The 17,928-nt window shown below is 46.1% G+C and overlaps 3 protein-coding genes across 6 annotated transcripts; 1 reads left to right on the top strand and 2 right to left on the bottom strand.

Annotated features, from left to right (window-relative positions):
• Window positions 1–319: 319 nt before the first annotated feature.
• Window positions 320–3,243, bottom strand: LOC146664724 (uncharacterized). Its single transcript, XM_085411954.1, has 2 exons — window positions 842–3,243; window positions 320–454 (listed from the first exon to the last, which is right to left on the bottom strand). Exon 1 carries the CDS (start codon window positions 3,166–3,168, stop codon window positions 1,198–1,200), a length of 1,971 nt encoding a protein of 656 aa, XP_085268080.1. The 5' UTR covers window positions 3,169–3,243; the 3' UTR covers window positions 320–454; window positions 842–1,197.
• Window positions 3,244–7,002: 3,759 nt separating this feature from the next.
• fbxl13 (F-box and leucine-rich repeat protein 13) lies at window positions 7,003–11,737 on the bottom strand. The gene is made up of 9 exons (XM_085411963.1): window positions 11,693–11,737; window positions 11,480–11,600; window positions 9,775–9,937; window positions 9,578–9,697; window positions 9,336–9,459; window positions 9,156–9,236; window positions 8,714–8,848; window positions 8,444–8,607; window positions 7,003–8,360 (listed from the first exon to the last, which is right to left on the bottom strand). Exons 1-9 carry the CDS (start codon window positions 11,720–11,722, stop codon window positions 8,246–8,248), a joined length of 1,053 nt encoding a protein of 350 aa, XP_085268089.1. The 5' UTR covers window positions 11,723–11,737; the 3' UTR covers window positions 7,003–8,245.
• Window positions 11,738–11,798: 61 nt separating this feature from the next.
• On the top strand, window positions 11,799–17,408 carry LOC146664722 (leucine-rich repeat-containing protein 17-like). Of its 4 annotated transcripts, XM_085411959.1 has the most exons (8): window positions 11,799–12,268; window positions 13,711–13,820; window positions 14,516–14,648; window positions 14,731–15,207; window positions 15,288–15,502; window positions 16,122–16,277; window positions 16,735–16,876; window positions 16,965–17,408. In XM_085411959.1, the coding sequence occupies exons 1-8, from the start codon at window positions 12,237–12,239 to the stop codon at window positions 17,242–17,244; spliced, it is 1,545 nt and encodes a 514-aa protein (XP_085268085.1). In that variant the 5' UTR covers window positions 11,799–12,236; the 3' UTR covers window positions 17,245–17,408. The 4 variants fall into 4 exon arrangements, with proteins under 4 accessions (XP_085268085.1, XP_085268084.1, XP_085268081.1 ...); XM_085411958.1 differs by lacking the exon at window positions 13,711–13,820 and having other exon boundaries at window positions 11,803–12,268; XM_085411955.1 differs by lacking the exon at window positions 13,711–13,820 and having other exon boundaries at window positions 11,803–12,268; window positions 14,447–14,648.
• Window positions 17,409–17,928: the final 520 nt, after the last annotated feature.

The raw sequence follows: 17,928 nt of genomic DNA, 5'->3' as shown, positions 1-17,928 counted from the left end.
CACCCAAAATTGGAACAGTAAACTTCTAAAGCAGGGGTCTCAAACTTGCGGCCTGGGGCCCACTTGCAGCCCACCTCACCCCTACTTCACATTTGCAGTTTTGTTATACAATATTTGAAATTAAAAGAAAAAACGAAACACTACATTTTTGGAAATATTTGTGGGAGTTTTCTTGTTTGATTTTGTACTACTTGAAGACTAAAGTGGTCCTCCAATGAGCAGTGGCCCACGACTCATTTAAGTTTGAGTGTTAATTTGGGTTGAACCCAGGACTGTATAGGCGTTGGCTGAATAGCAGTGGTGTTCACCTTGGGGTGTCGGTCAGAACACACAGGACGCACAGATAAAGGTTATACCGTCTTTACTGTGATTCCTCAGCTTAACAGCACAGTACAGCAACACAGTAATGCAACCGCAGGCTTACAGAGTGGTGAGGGGTGTGGGTGTGTGTGGTCTGTGAACAGAACATATACAGAATACTGAATGTAATAAACATCTAAGTCATGAATTATGATGCATTAGCGTTCTTCGAATCTAACCAGAACTACAAATGGGAATTCCTATATGAACATCTACATGCACGAGTTTCATACACTATATACTCCCAAACCCTTACAGTACATGACATTGATTGCCAATACACCCAACAACAATATATCACAAACACCAAATCGTTTAGCTTACAGCTAGCAGGTATGTAGCATAACAGGTAGCATTAGTAGCATGAACTAGCCACATAGCGAACAGGTCGATACACATTGCACTTCTACATCCACTAAATGTCTAATTGGCATAAAAGACTAAAACTGTCCTTTTCAGGCATGGCTCCACGTCTACTCACAGTTCTTTAGCGACGCACACAACTCACACCGTGTGTAGACACCCCCTGCAGAGTCAGTCTGCCAGGCGGCTCTTGCTATGTGCTAGCTCCAACTCTGATCACTGGAACATGTGCTCAATAGTGCAACTGTGCTCTCTCGCCACAAGGGGGCCCCCCCACACAGCTGACAGCCTTTCCAACATAGCCGCCCCCCAATTTGCGGTGCAAATTGGCCCCATGGAAAGGCTGTTTATACAGACGAGGGCTCCCCCACCTGGTCATCCTCATCCTTGATCGCCGGAAGCACAATCAGACGTACTATAGGCCGGGTGTATGTTTTGTCACGTATCTTCACCTCTGCTGTTCTGGTGTGGCCATCAGAACCAGTAAGAATCTTTGTCACTCTCCCAATCTGCCATGATGCTCTGGGTAGCTGTGGATCCACCAGCAGAACAACCGCTCCCTCTGTTATGGCCCCCAATGGGTCTCTGCCACTTCATGCGAGTTTGGAGATTAGGCAAATAGTGTCTGATGAAAGATGACCAGAATCTGTCCACCAGGATTTGCGAATGTCTCCATCTTCGCCTCCCTAGCGCTTCTTCTTCGGGATACACTACCTGAGGTAGGGAGCTGTCAGGCCGCCCCATGAGCAAGTAGTTAGGGGTCACTGGATCGATGTCAGCCACATCAGCAGAAACATAACCTAGGGGTTTGGCATTCAGGATACCCTCGATTTCTGTAAGAACGGTCCTGAGTACTTCCTCACTCACTGTTTGAGAGCCGACAGAGGTGTATAAGGCGTTTTTGATAGAGCGGATTTCTCTTTCCCAAGTGCCTCCAAAGTGGGGTGCTGCAGGTGGGTTGAAGCGGAAACGAACCTGCTGCTTAGCCAGTTTCTGCTGGAGGTCCGGACTCATGATGGAGAACGCCTGCTGGAGCTCCTTTTCCCCTCCTTTGAAGTTTGTCCCCTGATCCGAGTAAACTTCTGCCGGTTTCCCTCTTCTCGCAATGAACCTTCGGAAGGCCATCAGAAAGGAGTCAGTGTCGATGGATGTCAGGAGGTCTATATGGACGGCCCGAGTAGTGAGGCACTTAAACAAAATGCCCCATCGCTTCTCCCTGCGTCTGCCTATCTTGATCCAGAAAGGACCAAAGCAGTCCATGCCAGTCGAATAGAAGGCAGGTTTGAACAGCCTGAGGCGGGCAGGTGGCAGGTCAGCCATTTGCTGAGAAGCTGGGTTTGCCCTCCACCTACGGCAATCCATGCAACTATGTTGGTGCCGCTTAACGGCCTCTCTACCTCGCAGGATCCATACAGTCCGCCGAAGCTCAGCGAATACTCTCTCTGGGCCAGGATGACCGAGACGTGCATCCACATCTTGAATAAGTAGTCTGGTATACACATGGGTGGGATCCAGGACCACAGGGTGTACAACAGACAGATCAAGGCTCTCTGCTCGCCGCAGCCTGCCACCAACCCGGATCAGTCTATGATTGGCATCATACTGCGGTGCTAGGCATAGCAGCCGACTGTTAGCCGGTATAGGTTTGCCTGCTTGTAGTAGGTGGTAGTCCTCTGGGAAACAGTCCATCTGAATCTGTCTCAAGATCTGTTGCTCTGCCTCGGTGTAGGCCCCTGCAGTAGATGAGTTACTCCCAACTGGGTCACCCTGCATTGCTGCATTTTGAATCTCCTTAGCTGTGGCTTCTACTAATTCTGCCCATGTGTTGAACCGCTGGGCCTCTGGGGTTTGATTACCCGGGGTCGTGTTAGCCATATGACATATGGCAGAGCGTTTTAGCTCGATGCCATCCTCTGGGTCTGATGTACCCAACGATGGGCAGGAGGGCCACTGGTCAGGAGGTAGGAGGAGGAAATCTGGTCCTTGAGTCCACCTATTTGGGCTGGCCAGTTCAGTGAGACTTTTGCCCCTTGTGATGTCATCAGCTGGGTTTCTTGTAGAATCCACATATCGCCAGTCTTTGGGGTTAGTAAGCTCTTGAATTTCTGTAATCCTGGTGCCAACAAACACCTTGAAATGGCAGGATGTGGAATGCAACCAGTTGAGGACAGTGGTTGAATCAGACCACAGCGTACATGTGGTCACCTTGAACGTTAGTTCTGTCTGAAGTAGCTTTGCGAGCTGGGCTCCAGTGAGTGCAGCGCAGAGTTCGAGTCTGGGAATAGATATCTGCTTCCTTGGAGCAACCCGTGATCTGGCCATGAGGAATGACAGCTGCGCATTACCATAATGATCTTCTGATCTCAGGTAAGCCACAGAGCCATAGGCTCGCTCTGATGCATCGCAAAAGATATGTACCTCTCTTGCAATGTCAGATAGATCCATGTGCGGCAGTGTGTAACATCGTGGCAATGTTAACTCTGATAAATGCACCAACTCCCCCTTCCATGTCTTCCACTGGTGCAGCAAATCATGAGGTAACTGGGGGTCATCCCAATCTCGATGCTTGTCCCAGAGTTGCTGTACAATAATCTTGGCCCTGGTGGTGAAGGGAATGATGAACCCAAGTGGGTCGTACTGACTAGCCAGGGTTCGATATATGTTCCTCATAGTGGGCTCTCCATAGTCAATGGGTCGGTGCTTGAGGCTGACGGTGTCCGTCTCACAGTTCCAGTTCAGTCCCAGGGTTGATTCATGCGCTTCTTGTCGGTCCTGTGACAGCCAGAGTTCCAGTTTGTCTGACCGTGCCTCGGATGGCAGATGACTAATCACTTCTGGCCTATTACTAGCCCACTGCCGAATTTCAAAACCCCCGGAAGCCAGAAGCTGCCGTAGTTTCTTGACCAACTGCTGGGCTTCTTCAATCGATGAAACACTCTGTAGACAGTTGTCCACATAGAAGCACCGTTCGATGGAGAACCTCACCTCCTCTCCTGGTTCACTATGCAGGAGGACATGCCGCTGTAGCGCAAAGGAGGCACAGCAGGGACTACATGTTGTCCCAAAGGGAAGGACTTGCCATTCATAGCTGTGAGGGGGCTCATCCCGATTCATATTGCGCCAAAGAAACCTCAGGAGCGGTTTGTCTTCCGGGAGTAGGCACACCTGGTGGAACATCCCTTTTATGTCACCACTGATGGCAATGCTGTGTTCTCTGAAGCGCAGGAGCACTCCAACCAGAGAAGGGCTCAGGACAGGGCCAGGCAATAGGGACTCGTTCAGGTTAAGTCCCTTGTGTCGAAAAGAGCAATTAAAGACCACTCTATTCTTGCCATTGTGCTGGACCATGTGATGAGGTATGTAGCAACTCTCTTGGCTCTGAGAGGCAACCTCCGGTTGCAGTTTGGCTACGAACCCAGAGGTCACCAACCTTTCAATCTCGTCCATATATGCAGCAGCCCTAACTGGGTCTTTGCTCAGACGTCTCTCCATACTCCTCAGGCTGGGCAGTGTCGCCTCTTGGGTGGCCTGAAAAAGTGGTGCATCCTTCCTCCTCAATAAGGGTGTGGCATACCGGAGCACTCCCTTAACCTCCACGCGCCTTGTTCTGGCCTCCAATATCTGAAGGGCTTCATGATCCTCCTTCGACCTTGTCACCTCCTTTTCACTCTTATATGGTTGAACATCCACTTGCCACAGCTTCTCCACATTCCTCTGGAGTTCAACAGATAGGGGGCTGCAGGAGGTATAGAGACACTGTTGAGACTCTAACTGTGACTCAAGCGACTTTGCAGGCCCTTGCAGAGTCCATCCTAGTCGGGTTCGCATCGCAGCTGGCCCTCCTGGTGATCCAAAGCGCACAGGCTCTATAGGGTTTATGAGATGTGGGTGATCAGCCCCAATTAGCAACAGGGGTGAAACTCTGCTGAAGGTTTGTAGGGGCAAGTCCGTCAGATGTCGGTACCTTCTCTTGAGCATGGTAACTGGATATGAATGCTCAGCTAAGCCAAGCCGCTGGGCAGTGAAGGCATTAGCTATGTGGAAGGATTTCTGGGGCTGCATGATAGGGGACAGTGTGAATGAAACGCAGGCCCCATGTAACGTTTGGATATCCTGACGGATAGTTCTCAGGGCGAGGTCTTCAGGTGTGCCTGTTAGGCCCAGTTGCTGAGCTGCAGAGGAGAGCAGCATGGTGCGGTCAGAGCCATCATCCAGGATGGCATAAGTGTCCAGAGTTTTGTCACCATTTCTCAGGAGAACTCTAATCACTTTAAGCAGAACACGGGTAGAATCTGAAGGTTTATCTAGGTGGAGTATTTCAGTTGCAGAGCTCACCAGGCAAGTACCTTCCTTCACACTCTTGGCGTTGACCTCATGCAGGATCTGAAGGTGTTTGCCTTGACATAGGCTGCAAGCTTTCTTCAGATTGCACTGTGCTGCTTGATGTGATCTGCCACATCGCCAACAACGCTGGTTTGTCTTAATCCAGTCTAAGATTTGAGCCTTATCAAACGACTGGAATATGGGGCACTGACTCAGATAATGGTCCTCCGTATCACAGTAGGGGCAGTAAGCTTTCAGCGGGCCTTTCTTCTTGCTATGGACAGCTGGTTTGCTGCTCACCGACTCGACAGGCTGCTTCGTCGGCAGATTCTCTGAGCCATGCAGGATAGTGGCCATGCGCTTTACTGACTTCGCCTCTCTCAGGCGCTCTGCTTTCTGGATGACCCTCTCCTTCTGCCCTGTAGCCCCAAGCTGGGTACTGCTATCTTGGCACCATGTTTCCAGCTGTAACCAGTCTGAAAAGTCTGTTAGGTTGTATACTACCCCTGGATGGCGACACATATGTCTCCGGAACTCAGACCTCATTTCAGCTGGCAGCTTACTGAGGAGCCGTGCCACATGAGAGCCACATTTCAGTTCCACTTCGCCATCCGGACCAAGGGTCTTCAGCATACCAACGAGAGTCCGAATCTGCAGTGCGAATCTTTCAAAAGCCTCCACATCCCGGCGACGAATGTCCGGTGCATCCATAACACCGGCAATCTTCCTGAGGGCTAACTGGTGGGGCTGACCAAACTTCTCCGATAGGGCTGCCATGGTGTCAGTATAGGGGGATGGAGAATTGAGATATGCATCAGCTATGAGACGTGCTTCATCTAGTTTCAAATGATCCATCAGTATCTGAAACTTGAAAAGCTCTGTCCCATCCGGTGGCAGTAGATTGTCAAGTGCGATCTTTAACCGGGCAAACTCGCTTGGGTCCTTCTTAATGAGATCGGGAATACTTGGAGTTGGACCCCTGTATGTTTTCTCTTGTGCCATTACATGTGGTGGCTGGTAGGCTGGGGATGGATGAGGTTTATATTGCGATGATGTTATGATAGGTCTTGATACCTCGGCGACGGGCTGCTAGCTCCAGATGTTGGTGGGGGCTTGACTCTGGAAACTGGGATAAGCACTAGCAGAAAACTGCTCCTGCCAAGGAGGCTTCAAATGTTGCGGAATGATAGGTGGATGTTCAAACCCAAAGGAAGGTGCACTGTTGGGGAATGGCGGGGTTGGCCGACTAGCTGTCAGTGTCTGCTCCTTTAACAGCTGTAGTTCACCCATCATCCTATCCAATGTATCAATCATTGTAGTATCCTTGGGTGGAATACTCTGAGCTGATGGTGGGCGAAAGTATGGCCTTTGGTATTCTTGTTGAGCATGGATGTCCTGCCTATTGTCATACTGCGGCCATGGACTCGTTCGTGCATCTATTCTATGTGTATGGGAACTAATCGTGGGGACACTGATGGGCTGCATACGTTGGAAGGAAGACAGAGGGGGTACATGTGTTGGGGGTGATCTCTGGTCCCGTTGCTCCGACACCTCTGTCTGGTTCACGTGTTTGGGCGTAAGGCTGAGGTCTGCCATTCATACCACACTGCGAACCCGAAACTGCAGACATTTCCCATGGTCGATGGAAAGGAGAAGGAGGCTGATGGTTCAGGCCATCCCTACTGGGCACATGCTGCCGCATATCCTGCAGATCATTCGAGGAAGCGGTCCATTCATCCACGGTGTGTTCCCATCCAGGCTGACTTGTTGGGCTAGACGAGCGGGAGGTCTGTACAGACACTGCCGATGGCACGTACTGCTTTTGCTCTTCTAGCCCGGGTGCATACTGTGCTGTGTACGAGTGACGGTAGGGTGTCATGTCTCGTTGGTGGCCCACCAAGCTCACCTCATAGTCTGCAAGGTAGGGAGGAGGTTGCACTTGGCGCCTTGGGCGAGTTGAATCTGAGACATCTTCACTGGAGAAGAAACTAGGCTGCATCTTTAGGATCCAAGGAAAGCACCATCCGGCTCGAAGGACCAATGTTAATTTGGGTTGAACCCAGGACTGTATAGGCGTTGGCTGAATAGCAGTGGTGTTCACCTTGGGGTGTCGGTCAGAACACACAGGACGCACAGATAAAGGTTATACCGTCTTTACTGTGATTCCTCAGCTTAACAGCACAGTACAGCAACACAGTAATGCAACCGCAGGCTTACAGAGTGGTGAGGGGTGTGGGTGTGTGTGGTCTGTGAACAGAACATATACAGAATACTGAATGTAATAAACATCTAAGTCATGAATTATGATGCATTAGCGTTCTTCGAATCTAACCAGAACTACAAATGGGAATTCCTATATGAACATCTACATGCACGAGTTTCATACACTACTCCCAAACCCTTACAGTACATGACATTGATTGCCAATACACCCAACAACAATATATCACAAACACCAAATCGTTTAGCTTACAGCTAGCAGGTATGTAGCATAACAGGTAGCATTAGTAGCATGAACTAGCCACATAGCGAACAGGTCGATACACATTGCACTTCTACATCCACTAAATGTCTAATTGGCATAAAAGACTAAAACTGTCCTTTTCAGGCATGGCTCCACGTCTACTCACAGTTCTTTAGCGACGCACACAACTCACACCGTGTGTAGACACCCCCTGCAGAGTCAGTCTGCCAGGCGGCTCTTGCTATGTGCTAGCTCCAACTCTGATCACTGGAACATGTGCTCAATAGTGCAACTGTGCTCTCTCGCCACAAGGGGGCCCCCCCACACAGCTGACAGCCTTTCCAACATTGAGACCCCTGTTCTAAAGATTATGTTGAGACATTTCTGAATTTGAAGCAAACTTTGAATTCAGTCATTTCAGACCAATGATGGCCGGAAACATCAAGTCCATGAGAAACTGTGCATATAAATAGGATTTCCAGTGAGAAAAGGTTGCTATATTATTAATAGATAGGACCGCAAACTGGCTCCTGAAGTAAACTAGTACACCACTTCAACTGTGCTGTTGGAAACTGATGAAATGTGTCAGCAAAGCAGGTAAAACTTTGTGTTGTAGGCTTCTGTCCCGACAGGTACAGACCAGAAAGACCACACAGGTAAACCTCTGTTTATTTCCTGCATGGACTTACTGCAGTTGTCATTACTGATTACTGCTTTGCTACTTCTGATGGATCATCACTTGCTGGGTTTTGTGACCAGATGCCCCATGTTGTATCCAAACCAGTATGGAGGGGTGTCGCTGCTGTGCTCCCAGTATGTCACACGTGGCTGAAGTTTTGAGGCAGCTGCCCTGAGGAAACACACCTTTATCGATCGGTTAAAGTTTTGGGCAGGAGTTTAGCTTTGCTGTGAACTTTTAAGAGCATGCCGTACCTCGAGATGCCGCTGCAGCAGGCCATCGTGATGGAACTGAGTGGAGGACAAATTCTTTCCAAGTACCGAAGTGTGAGATCTGTGAGAAGAACACAACCACTCACATCAAGCTCTCGCAAGTACTGAGATCCACTTGTCAGATACTGCACGGCCATATCGGTCATCTGAGGCAGGGGGAGAAAAATGAAAAAATGTCATGAAATGACAAGAAGAAAGGCAGTTCCTTCAACTGGGTAACATTAAATGCCTTAGTAATGTGCACGTTTATACCTTAAAACAGCCGACCATCCGCAGTGCGACCAGGCCTCTGCAGTAAAACGAAAAGGCTCTGACGGCTGCGTCAGACAGAGCCACACAATGAGAGATATCGACATGTTCCAGGTCTGTCACATTCTTGCACAGCTTCTGCTCATTGTGAGAAACAAAGAAAATGAGAGATGTGTGATGAAGTGTTACTGATTAGAAAATAAATGAGGACTAAACATGGAGGAAATTGGAAATCATTTCTTCAATGGTGTTGGCTTGTTGAAAGCAAAAGATTCTTTGAAATAGCTGTGGAAAAAGAGAAGGGTTTCATTTTGTAAAACCATTAGTCCAGGAAAAGGTTTGGATACAATTGTAATTCCCATCAGCTGTCAATGTTACAAAACAATGTGAGAAGAAGAAAACTTGGACGCTGAACAGTTGGCTGAAATTCCAGATAAATATGCACCTTAATTCCAGCGTCTGTGACAGAGAAGCACTTGGCAATAACCAATTTCCTCAAGGGAATTCCCTCAAGAGTGGCCAGTCCCTAAAAATGCAAATACCCAAGTTACAGGTTGTTCTTCAAATTCCCAAAATTCAAATCTTCAGCAATGCGTGAAAACAAGAGCAAACATGGTAACAGTACTTGATCCTGGATGTTGCAGCTGCTGAGGTCAAGTGAGCAGAGAGAGCTCCCACCCAGCCACTCCACGGCCGAGTCCGTCAGCCTCTCGCAGTAACTCAGATTGAGATGGAGAAGTTTACACAACCTAACAAGTTGGAAAAAATGCAAACAAAAGCTGCTTTATGATAGTATTTAGGCTCAGTTCTGGGTAAATACTCATGAAAAAAAAACTGTCATATAATCAGAGACGTAACTGTGTGTACCTTTGTGCAATCCTCATGACAGAGATGTCGGTGATGTGACTGCAGTGACTGACATTCAGTTCTTGCAGTTCATTTGCTGAGCAGCCTTTAGTCAAATACTGCACCCCAACATCAGTCACCCTGAAACACATTATTTAAAGAAATGTAAAGAAAAGGTATGAAAAGTGAGACTTCGGTCATCACAAACAAGCACACACCTGTTGCAATACGAGATGTTAAGATACCGCAGATGTTGGAGGGAGGCTACAGATTTGAGGCTTGCGTCAGTCATCCCGGGGCATTCTGCTGCGTGGAGCCTGCGGAGACCTTGTGAGCTTCTGAACAGGGCGTTCCAGCTCAAGTCTGTGAGCTGGTAGTTGCCTAACGCACAAGCATTGTGTACAACATAGTGGAGAATAACTGGAGCAGTATTAAAACTCTTCACACAATGGGGAAACAATTATTTGATCCCCTGCTGAAATTTTAAGTTTGCTCGCTTGAAAAAAATGAACAGCCTCTTAATTTTTATTGTAGTTCCATTTTAATGGAAAAAGACAGAAATCAACCAAAACACATTACATACAAGTTATAAATTGATTTTTTAATGTCATTGAGTGAAATGAGTATTTCCACCCCAAGCAAAACATGACCTAATACTTGGTGGAGAAACCTGTGTTAGCAGGCACAGGTAGGTCACCAGGTTAGGACACATCTTAGGAGAGACTTTGGCCAACTTCTCAGTTTGTTGGCCTCTGCTTGGGCACTCAAAGCTTCAAGTCCTGTAGAATTGTCCTGTACCAGTATCAGAAAAAAACAGTCCCAATGGATAATGTTTCCAAGTCCATGCTTCACTATCGGGATGGTATTTTTTGGGTCATACTCAGTACTTTTCTTCGTTCAAACGTAACGGGTTGAGTTAATACTGTAAAGCTTGATTATAGTTTCATCTGACCACAGCACTTTCTCCCAAGCCTCATTTAGATGTTCACTGGCAAACTTACATGTGGCTTCTTGAGCAGGGGGACCATGTGGGTTCAATCCATTATGGCGTAGTCCAGGGGTGGGCAACTCCAGGCCTCGAGGGCTGGTGTCCCTGCAGGTTTTAGATGTGTCCTTGAACCAACACAGCTGATTTAAATGGCTAAATTAGCTCCTGCAGTTCTACAGAGGCCTGGTAACGAACTAATCATGTGATTCAGGTGTGTTGACCCAAGGTGAGATCTAAAACCTGCAGGGACACCGGCCCTCAAGGCCTGGAATTGCCCACCCCTGGCGTAGTCTATTGCCAAGCTGATTAACAAGGTCCTCCTGTGTAGTTTTGTGCTGATCCACACACAATTTTCACCCCATGAGGCATCGTCTTGTACGGAGCTCCAGAATGAAGGATGAGCAATGATCATTTTATAGTTCTTCTATTTCTGAATAATTGCACTAATAGTTCTCACCAAGCTTCTTGCTGATGTTGTTGTACCTCATTTCAACCTTTCCCAGGTCTACCATCTTGCCCCTGATGTCCTGTGGCAGCTCTTTGGTCATGTCTATGATGGTGGAGAGGTTGGAATGGACAAAACTGATTATGTGGACAGGTGTGCTTTGTACATATGAGTTGCAATCAGGAGTATCTTTGTTTGACTGACTGAAATCTGTGTGCAACTTGGGCACACAACCAATCTGTGGAATCATGAATTATTCAAATACTTGTTTCACTCAATGGCACTTAAATCAATTTGTAACTTTGATGTAATGTGTTTTTTCTGGATATTTCCTTGATATTCTGACTCTCCTTTTAAATGAAACTACCATAAAATTTAGAGACTGATCATTTCTTTTTAAGCCGCAAACTTACAAATACAGCAGGGGATCAAATAATTATTTCCCCCACTGTGCGTGTATTGAAATGAAGACTGTGGGATGTGATCGCACCCTCTATGCTGAAAGACTTCAGTTTGGCTGCTTCAGCAACAGCTTTGAAAGCGATATCGGAAAGATGTGGTGCATCCAGCAGAGAAATAGCAGACAAGCAGTGACATCTGGTAAGGAGGGCCTGTTAGAGAAGAGCAACATGGGGTTAAGGGTGTGGGTACAAAGAATTATGCACAAGACAAGACACATTCATGTGCCATGATTTACACTCACCAGGACACAGCTATCTGAGAGCGTGAGCATGTCGTTGATCACAATCTCTTCAAGTGCAGGACATCCAGCAGAAATATATCTGAACCCAGCCACGGTCAACTAGGAGGAGAGGGGAAAATCTGTTTCATCATCTTAATCAGTCTCCTGGATGCACTTTTCCTCATTCACAGAATTTTCAGGGCCCCATAAAACTATACATCTGGAAGCAAACTAATACGCATTCCCAGAAGAGTGTCTTTCATGTTGCAGTACGTGGGTTACGTTACAGAGTGTACACATGCTGAGTGGGTGGGCCAACCCAAACCTCTGCTTGGCCACAGCTGCCTTTTCCTCTCTTCTGCTCATTCGCTCGGCGCTCTCCCCGAGTGCAAACCCCAGCAACGCCAGGAACAAGAGAGAACACGTGCAAACAGACGAGTGATTGGATTTGTTCAAGACGGACTGAGGAGGTCAAAAGCCATTTGCTGTTTTCAGCTGAATTTGAGTGGAGCAGCTGAGAGAAACGCATCAACTGACCTGGGTGCAGCCGGACAAGTTGAGGTGGATGAGATTGTGGCAGCCCTTCCCTGTGGCCAGGTACAGAAAACCTTCGTCTGTGAATCTGTCGCAGTAGGCCAGACTCAGATACTGAAGGCTCAGGCAGTTTCTGTTAGATGTAAGAAATGATGAAGGCATATTATGTGTTAATGAGCCTTGTACGGATCATAGTTGGTTGTTTGGTTGTTTGTTTTTAGCACAAAAAAGTTACATTTGAAAAGAAAGCCTTGGCATAAAAAAGGAAAATGTCATTGTCAATTAAAGGTGAGCATCCTCACATTATTCTGTGGGAAAATGTGAATCAGATAGCATTGCATAATACTACAAGCCGTGAGAGAGCAACACCATCATGGAAATCGATCAACCTGTCATACAATTATACAGTGTAGCATCTGTTTCTCTAAATCATTTTGCTGGCACAGACCGCATTCATTTCGGACATGAAATACAAGCCAGCTGTGGGCTTCAACTGGACAAACAGACACGTAGATAATTCTGGAACCTGAGGGGCGGGATGCCATCAGAAAGAAACATTATGCACACCGATACACCGTTTGTAGCATCTTTTAAATCTATTCTGGTGACAAAGTCTAAATCACTGATGGTTTTACCACAAATGGAGACCTACCTGGACAGCTCTTGTAGAGTTTTGTTTGTTAAGAGGGTGCAAGAAAGGTTCAAGTAGAGCAGGCAGGGACAGCCCTCCAAAATTCTCTGGACCATCATATCCTACAAAAGGAGAGATTGAAATGTTACTTCCCATCCAACCAGGAAGGAACCTGTTACTAGAATCTATATTTGGAAAACTGACCATTGCCTGTTTATTTATCGGTGGATGAAATCAATTAGAATCAGGGTTTTGTCAAGGTTTAGAAAGTCAAAGTCAAACTTTAGAAAACTGTAAATGTGCACATACAAAAGCAAGATGCATTTTTCTGTAGCTTTAAGATGTTCGTTGTTAACATGTTCACTTACTGTAACATTAAAGCACTCAGACACATTGAGCTCCTGCAGGTTTCTGCATTCACCTGCAATAAAACAGTGAGCAGTATAGAACAGATACATGTTTACTTGTACTATGCTGAATATTTTTTGAAATACTTTATGACTGTATCTTAATGAATGAACAAGTATTGTCATAGTAATCCACTGTATTTTAAAGCTGTACATACACCAGTCAGGAATAACATTTTGACCACCTGCCTAATATTGTGTTGGTTGCTGTCAAAACAGCCCTGACCATCGAGGCACGGACTCTACCAGACCCCTGAAGGTGTTTCTGTGGTATCAGACACCAAGATGTTAGCAACAAATCCTTTAAGTCCTCTAAGTTGTGTGTTGGGGGATCCGTGGATTTGACTTGTTTGTTCAGCACATCTCACAGATGTTCAATTAGATTGAGATTTGGGGAATTTGGAGACAACTTAAACTCATCGTTGTGCTCTTCAAAAAGTTCCTGAACCATTTTTGCTTTGAGACAGGGTGCATTATCCTGCTGAAAGAACACAGCCGAACATTGCCCAAAGCATCACACTGCCTCCACCAGCTTGCCTTCTTCCTACAGTGCGTCCTGGTGCCAGGAGTTCTTCAAGTAAGCGACACACCTGCACCCAGCCAACCATGTGATTTATAAGAAAACATGATTCACCAGACGAGAACACTTCTTCCATTGCTCCATGGTCCAGTTCTGATACTCATGTACCGCTTGTTAGTTTATTTTTGAGCAAACTGCGATGGACTGTGTATTCTAACACCTTTCTATCAGGACCAACGCTAACCTTTTCGGCAGTTTAAGCTGAAGTAGCTCGTCTGCTGGATCGGACCACACAGGCCACCCTTCGCTCCCCACAAGGATCAGTGAGCCTCGGCCTCCCATATTCATTCCTTGAACCACTTTTGATAGGTACTGACCACTGAAGACCAGGAACACCCCACAAGCTGCAGTTCTGGAGATGTTCTGGCCATCATAATTTGGCCCTTGTCAACCTCGCTCAGATACTCACGTTTGCTTGTTTTTCCTGCTTCTAACACCAACTTTGAGGACAAAATGTTCACTCACTCGATAACATAGAGATAAGTGTTATTCACTTCACCTGTGATTGGTCATAATGTTATAACAGATTGGTGTGTTACCTCTCACTTCTGCTGGGATGACAGCTCCTGTGTACAATCAACAATACCAAATTTGCCCTTTGACCTGTTATTTCCATTTCCCAGTTTGAAAACTTTCATCAGAAGCTGATTTGACTCCAGTTAATCTTGCTGAAGAGACAATCCCCCCTGCAGGGTTCAGGATGCGTGCAATCCCCCCTCTCCTCTTATTCTGCCTTTTCCTCCTGCTGCTCCCATCCATCCAGATGAAAAAACCAGGGAAGGGCAGAGGCCTCAAAGGAGCAAGGCACAAACTCACACGGGACAGGTATGGATTACTCCTACATTTAATTTGATTTCTGCAGCCCATTTTTCACAGATTAATCAGCTGTTTGTGTTTTAATCGTCAGGGCAAGAGGTCCTCGCCGTCACAGCAGGTCAGGCCCATCTGGTCTTGTGTCACCCAACTGTTTAGAGTCACCAGAATCTGGGCATGTCTTTGTAGACTGCCAAGAACGGCGTCTCTCTTTTATTCCCACCGCAAACACATGGTCCAACAAACCCAAGCACCTCCTTCTAGCCCGTAACCGAATTAAAGTCCTTCATGATGGAGCCTTCCTCGGATACGAGAATTTAGATAGTCTGGACCTGCAGCAGAACCAGATCTCTCTAGTGGAGGATGGGGCCTTCCAGGGTCTGACAAAGCTTACCACCCTGCTGCTTCAGCACAACCGCCTCCAAACACTTAGTGAGGAGGTTCTCATCCCCATGCCAAACCTTGGCTACTTGCGTTTATATGATAACCCCTGGAACTGTCTCTGCCCAATTGATAGTCTTGTACGCACTCTTCAGGTGCCAAGCAATCGTAATCTAGGAAACCACGCCAGGTAAGTGATTCCAACAAAACTCAGTATGTAGTGTGCACTTTTTAAGTCATTACTCAGTGTCTAAATGTCCCCTCTTCTAGGTGTGCCAAGCCCATCTGGTTAAAAAACATGAAGTTGAAGCACGTTGATCCTGAGTTACTCTGCAAAGAACCAGACCCAGCCAACAACCAACAGAGTAATGAAACGGGTTACACGGGCGCTTTAGAGCCCAGTTCAATTCGAAGCAAACCAGATGCTACTACAGTCTGCTTCACCTACCATTACCCCCAAATACGGATGGACTGCAGTAACCGAGGCAAGCTCTCTGCACTCTACCCTCCTCTCCTCTGAGCCATTTCCTGAGAGGTTTATCACATGTGTTTTTGTTATGTAAGAGAGGGGTTAGGAAAAATACCTGCGACTGTCAGAGAGCGTGTATGCTCATGATTAAATATTGCTGTTGCTTGGCTGGGACGACTAAACAACTCACTCAAAGAATTTTCACAACCTAACGTAAAACAAGCAAACATGCACGTGTGGGTTTGCAAATGTGTGCTTACTTAACCTCTTATATTATCACTTTATAGGAGTTTGTCACCTTATAAATTTGAAAAGAAAGCCAACATCTGGCTTTTTTATGAGAACAGTCCTATTAAAATAGAAAACCATTTGTAGTGTGTCCAAAAAAGGACTAAATTAGATGTACTACTATCATCCTGCTGGCCTGAAGCCTGTATTTTAGTGTTTAACTCATTTTCTGGATAGAAACAGAACTCCAATTTGTCTCTGCGCTACATTTTAGTCACTAATCATCCAGTAGTGGAACTTGTGCTGACTTCTTGGAGCACTCTTGGGTTTGACCAATTTGAATTGAATGCATGAAAGATTGAGCTGAACATATAGATAAAGCTTTTTCTGCATTTATTTATGCTCAGGTTTTACTGAGGTGCCCTCAGGTATCCCCGACAACGTTGTCCACATCGACCTGTCGCATAATTCGATCAGTCACCTCAAAGCTAGAGACTTTAATGCCGCGAAGAGTCTCCGAACCCTTAATCTCAGCAATAACAACATGGAGCACCTGGACAAAGGTAAGCATGCTATTATTACCTATTTTCTAATAATCAGGGAATACAACAGCATGTACGGCGCTCAGTAGGTTTGTATCCACATGCACAACTGCAAATTTGTATACGCCACTTTCTTTATGTGATGGATACCATATGGATATGCAAAGTCAAAAGGTTAAGAACAGTTATACAAGTCTTGCCGCCTTCTGTTTCCCATTTTGTGTTTTCAGAGACAGCGGGCGTTCTGCCATCGTTCTGTATACTGTAATAATTTAATTTATGGTGGGGAAAGCTTAGGAGGTTGAAGACAAAGTGATCAGTGTGGTGAAGTTATTCAGACACACACTGAAGACAGGCTGAGCATTTATATTAAAGTCTGACTGCACTGCGTTTGCTCTTCATATGTTTATACTGAGAGAGTCAAGAAGCTAACGGAAGCTGTGCCCATGAACCTCTGCTTTCTCTCTCTCACTCTCAGGCTCTCTGACTGGGCTCTTGCATCTCCAGGAGCTGGACTTGTCAAACAACAACCTGACGTTTGTCCAGCACGGGGTTCTTGAAGACCTCTACTTCCTGTTACATTTAAAACTGGAAGGAAACCTCTGGGTGTGTGACTACAGGTGGGTTCCTCAGCTCAAATTTTTATAAGCATCTTTTTTCAATGTTAAATGCTGACAAGTTAACTAAAAACTCCCTGCCTTTTTTCAGCATTCAATACATGGTTTACTGGTTAAGCCTCCATCCAGGAGTGAGTCCTTCAGGCCTGGTGTGCTACTCTCCTCTGGAATATGCTGGGGAGAGCGTGGAGGAGTATGTGAAAGCTTACAACAGAGAGTGTCCAAAGCAGCAAAGCAGGCCAGATCAAGACCAGACAGACCCCAAGCTCTGGAACACACTGATGGAAGCACAGGCAGAGCTGGAGGAGGAGGAGCTGGAGCCGAGCGCTTTGAGGGTGCCGCAGAAATACCAGATCATCAGATTGTCCTGACTCAAGTTAAAATATGAACCTTAAAGGCTGTTTGTTTTGCCTTCATTAACCTGTTCTGTAATTTGTAAAGCAAAAAGTCTGCATCAGATGAAAAAACTATTTTTTTGTTGCTTTTATGTGTTATCGGTGTTGTGTTTGTAATTCAAATATATAAAGATCGACATTTTGATTAGTTTGACTCATTATTGTGGTTATAATAATAATAATAATCATAATCATAATGCAAATTGCATTGATCTTTGCACACCTGCATATAAACCACCTTAAATCCAGCATTGAACACTTACTGACAAATCTCAGGCTGGACCACTGCAGGGACGTGCAGCCACGCAGGTTAAGATGGGTCACAAATAAACGGTAACTCTGCAGAATGTTCTTCACTGTGCTGTCTGTTATCCAGTCTTTGGCCACAGATAGGTTGATCTAGTAAGAGCAACAATTAGGGGACATCCAGACTCTTGCTATTTAAACTAAAAAAAATTTAACAGCATCATAAATTAAACACAAGAAGTAATCTCTGAGTGCAGACCTGACTCCACAACACGCCCGACTGGATGATAGATTTCCATGTGCAGCATACTTCAGCACAGTTTAGCAGGTCTTGTAATCCTAAGTACTGAAAGATCTGAGGATTAACATAACAAATCATCTTTTTTTTAATCACATGGAAAAACAGCAGACAAA

This window comes from Rhamphochromis longiceps, linkage group LG7 (genome assembly GCF_057381845.1).
Source record: "Rhamphochromis longiceps isolate RC_006_pf linkage group LG7, R_longiceps_female_GT1.1, whole genome shotgun sequence".
NCBI lineage: Eukaryota > Metazoa > Chordata > Actinopteri > Cichliformes > Cichlidae > Rhamphochromis > Rhamphochromis longiceps.
The sequence above is the reverse complement of the archived record's forward strand: the minus strand, read 5'-3'. Positions and strand labels throughout refer to the sequence as shown.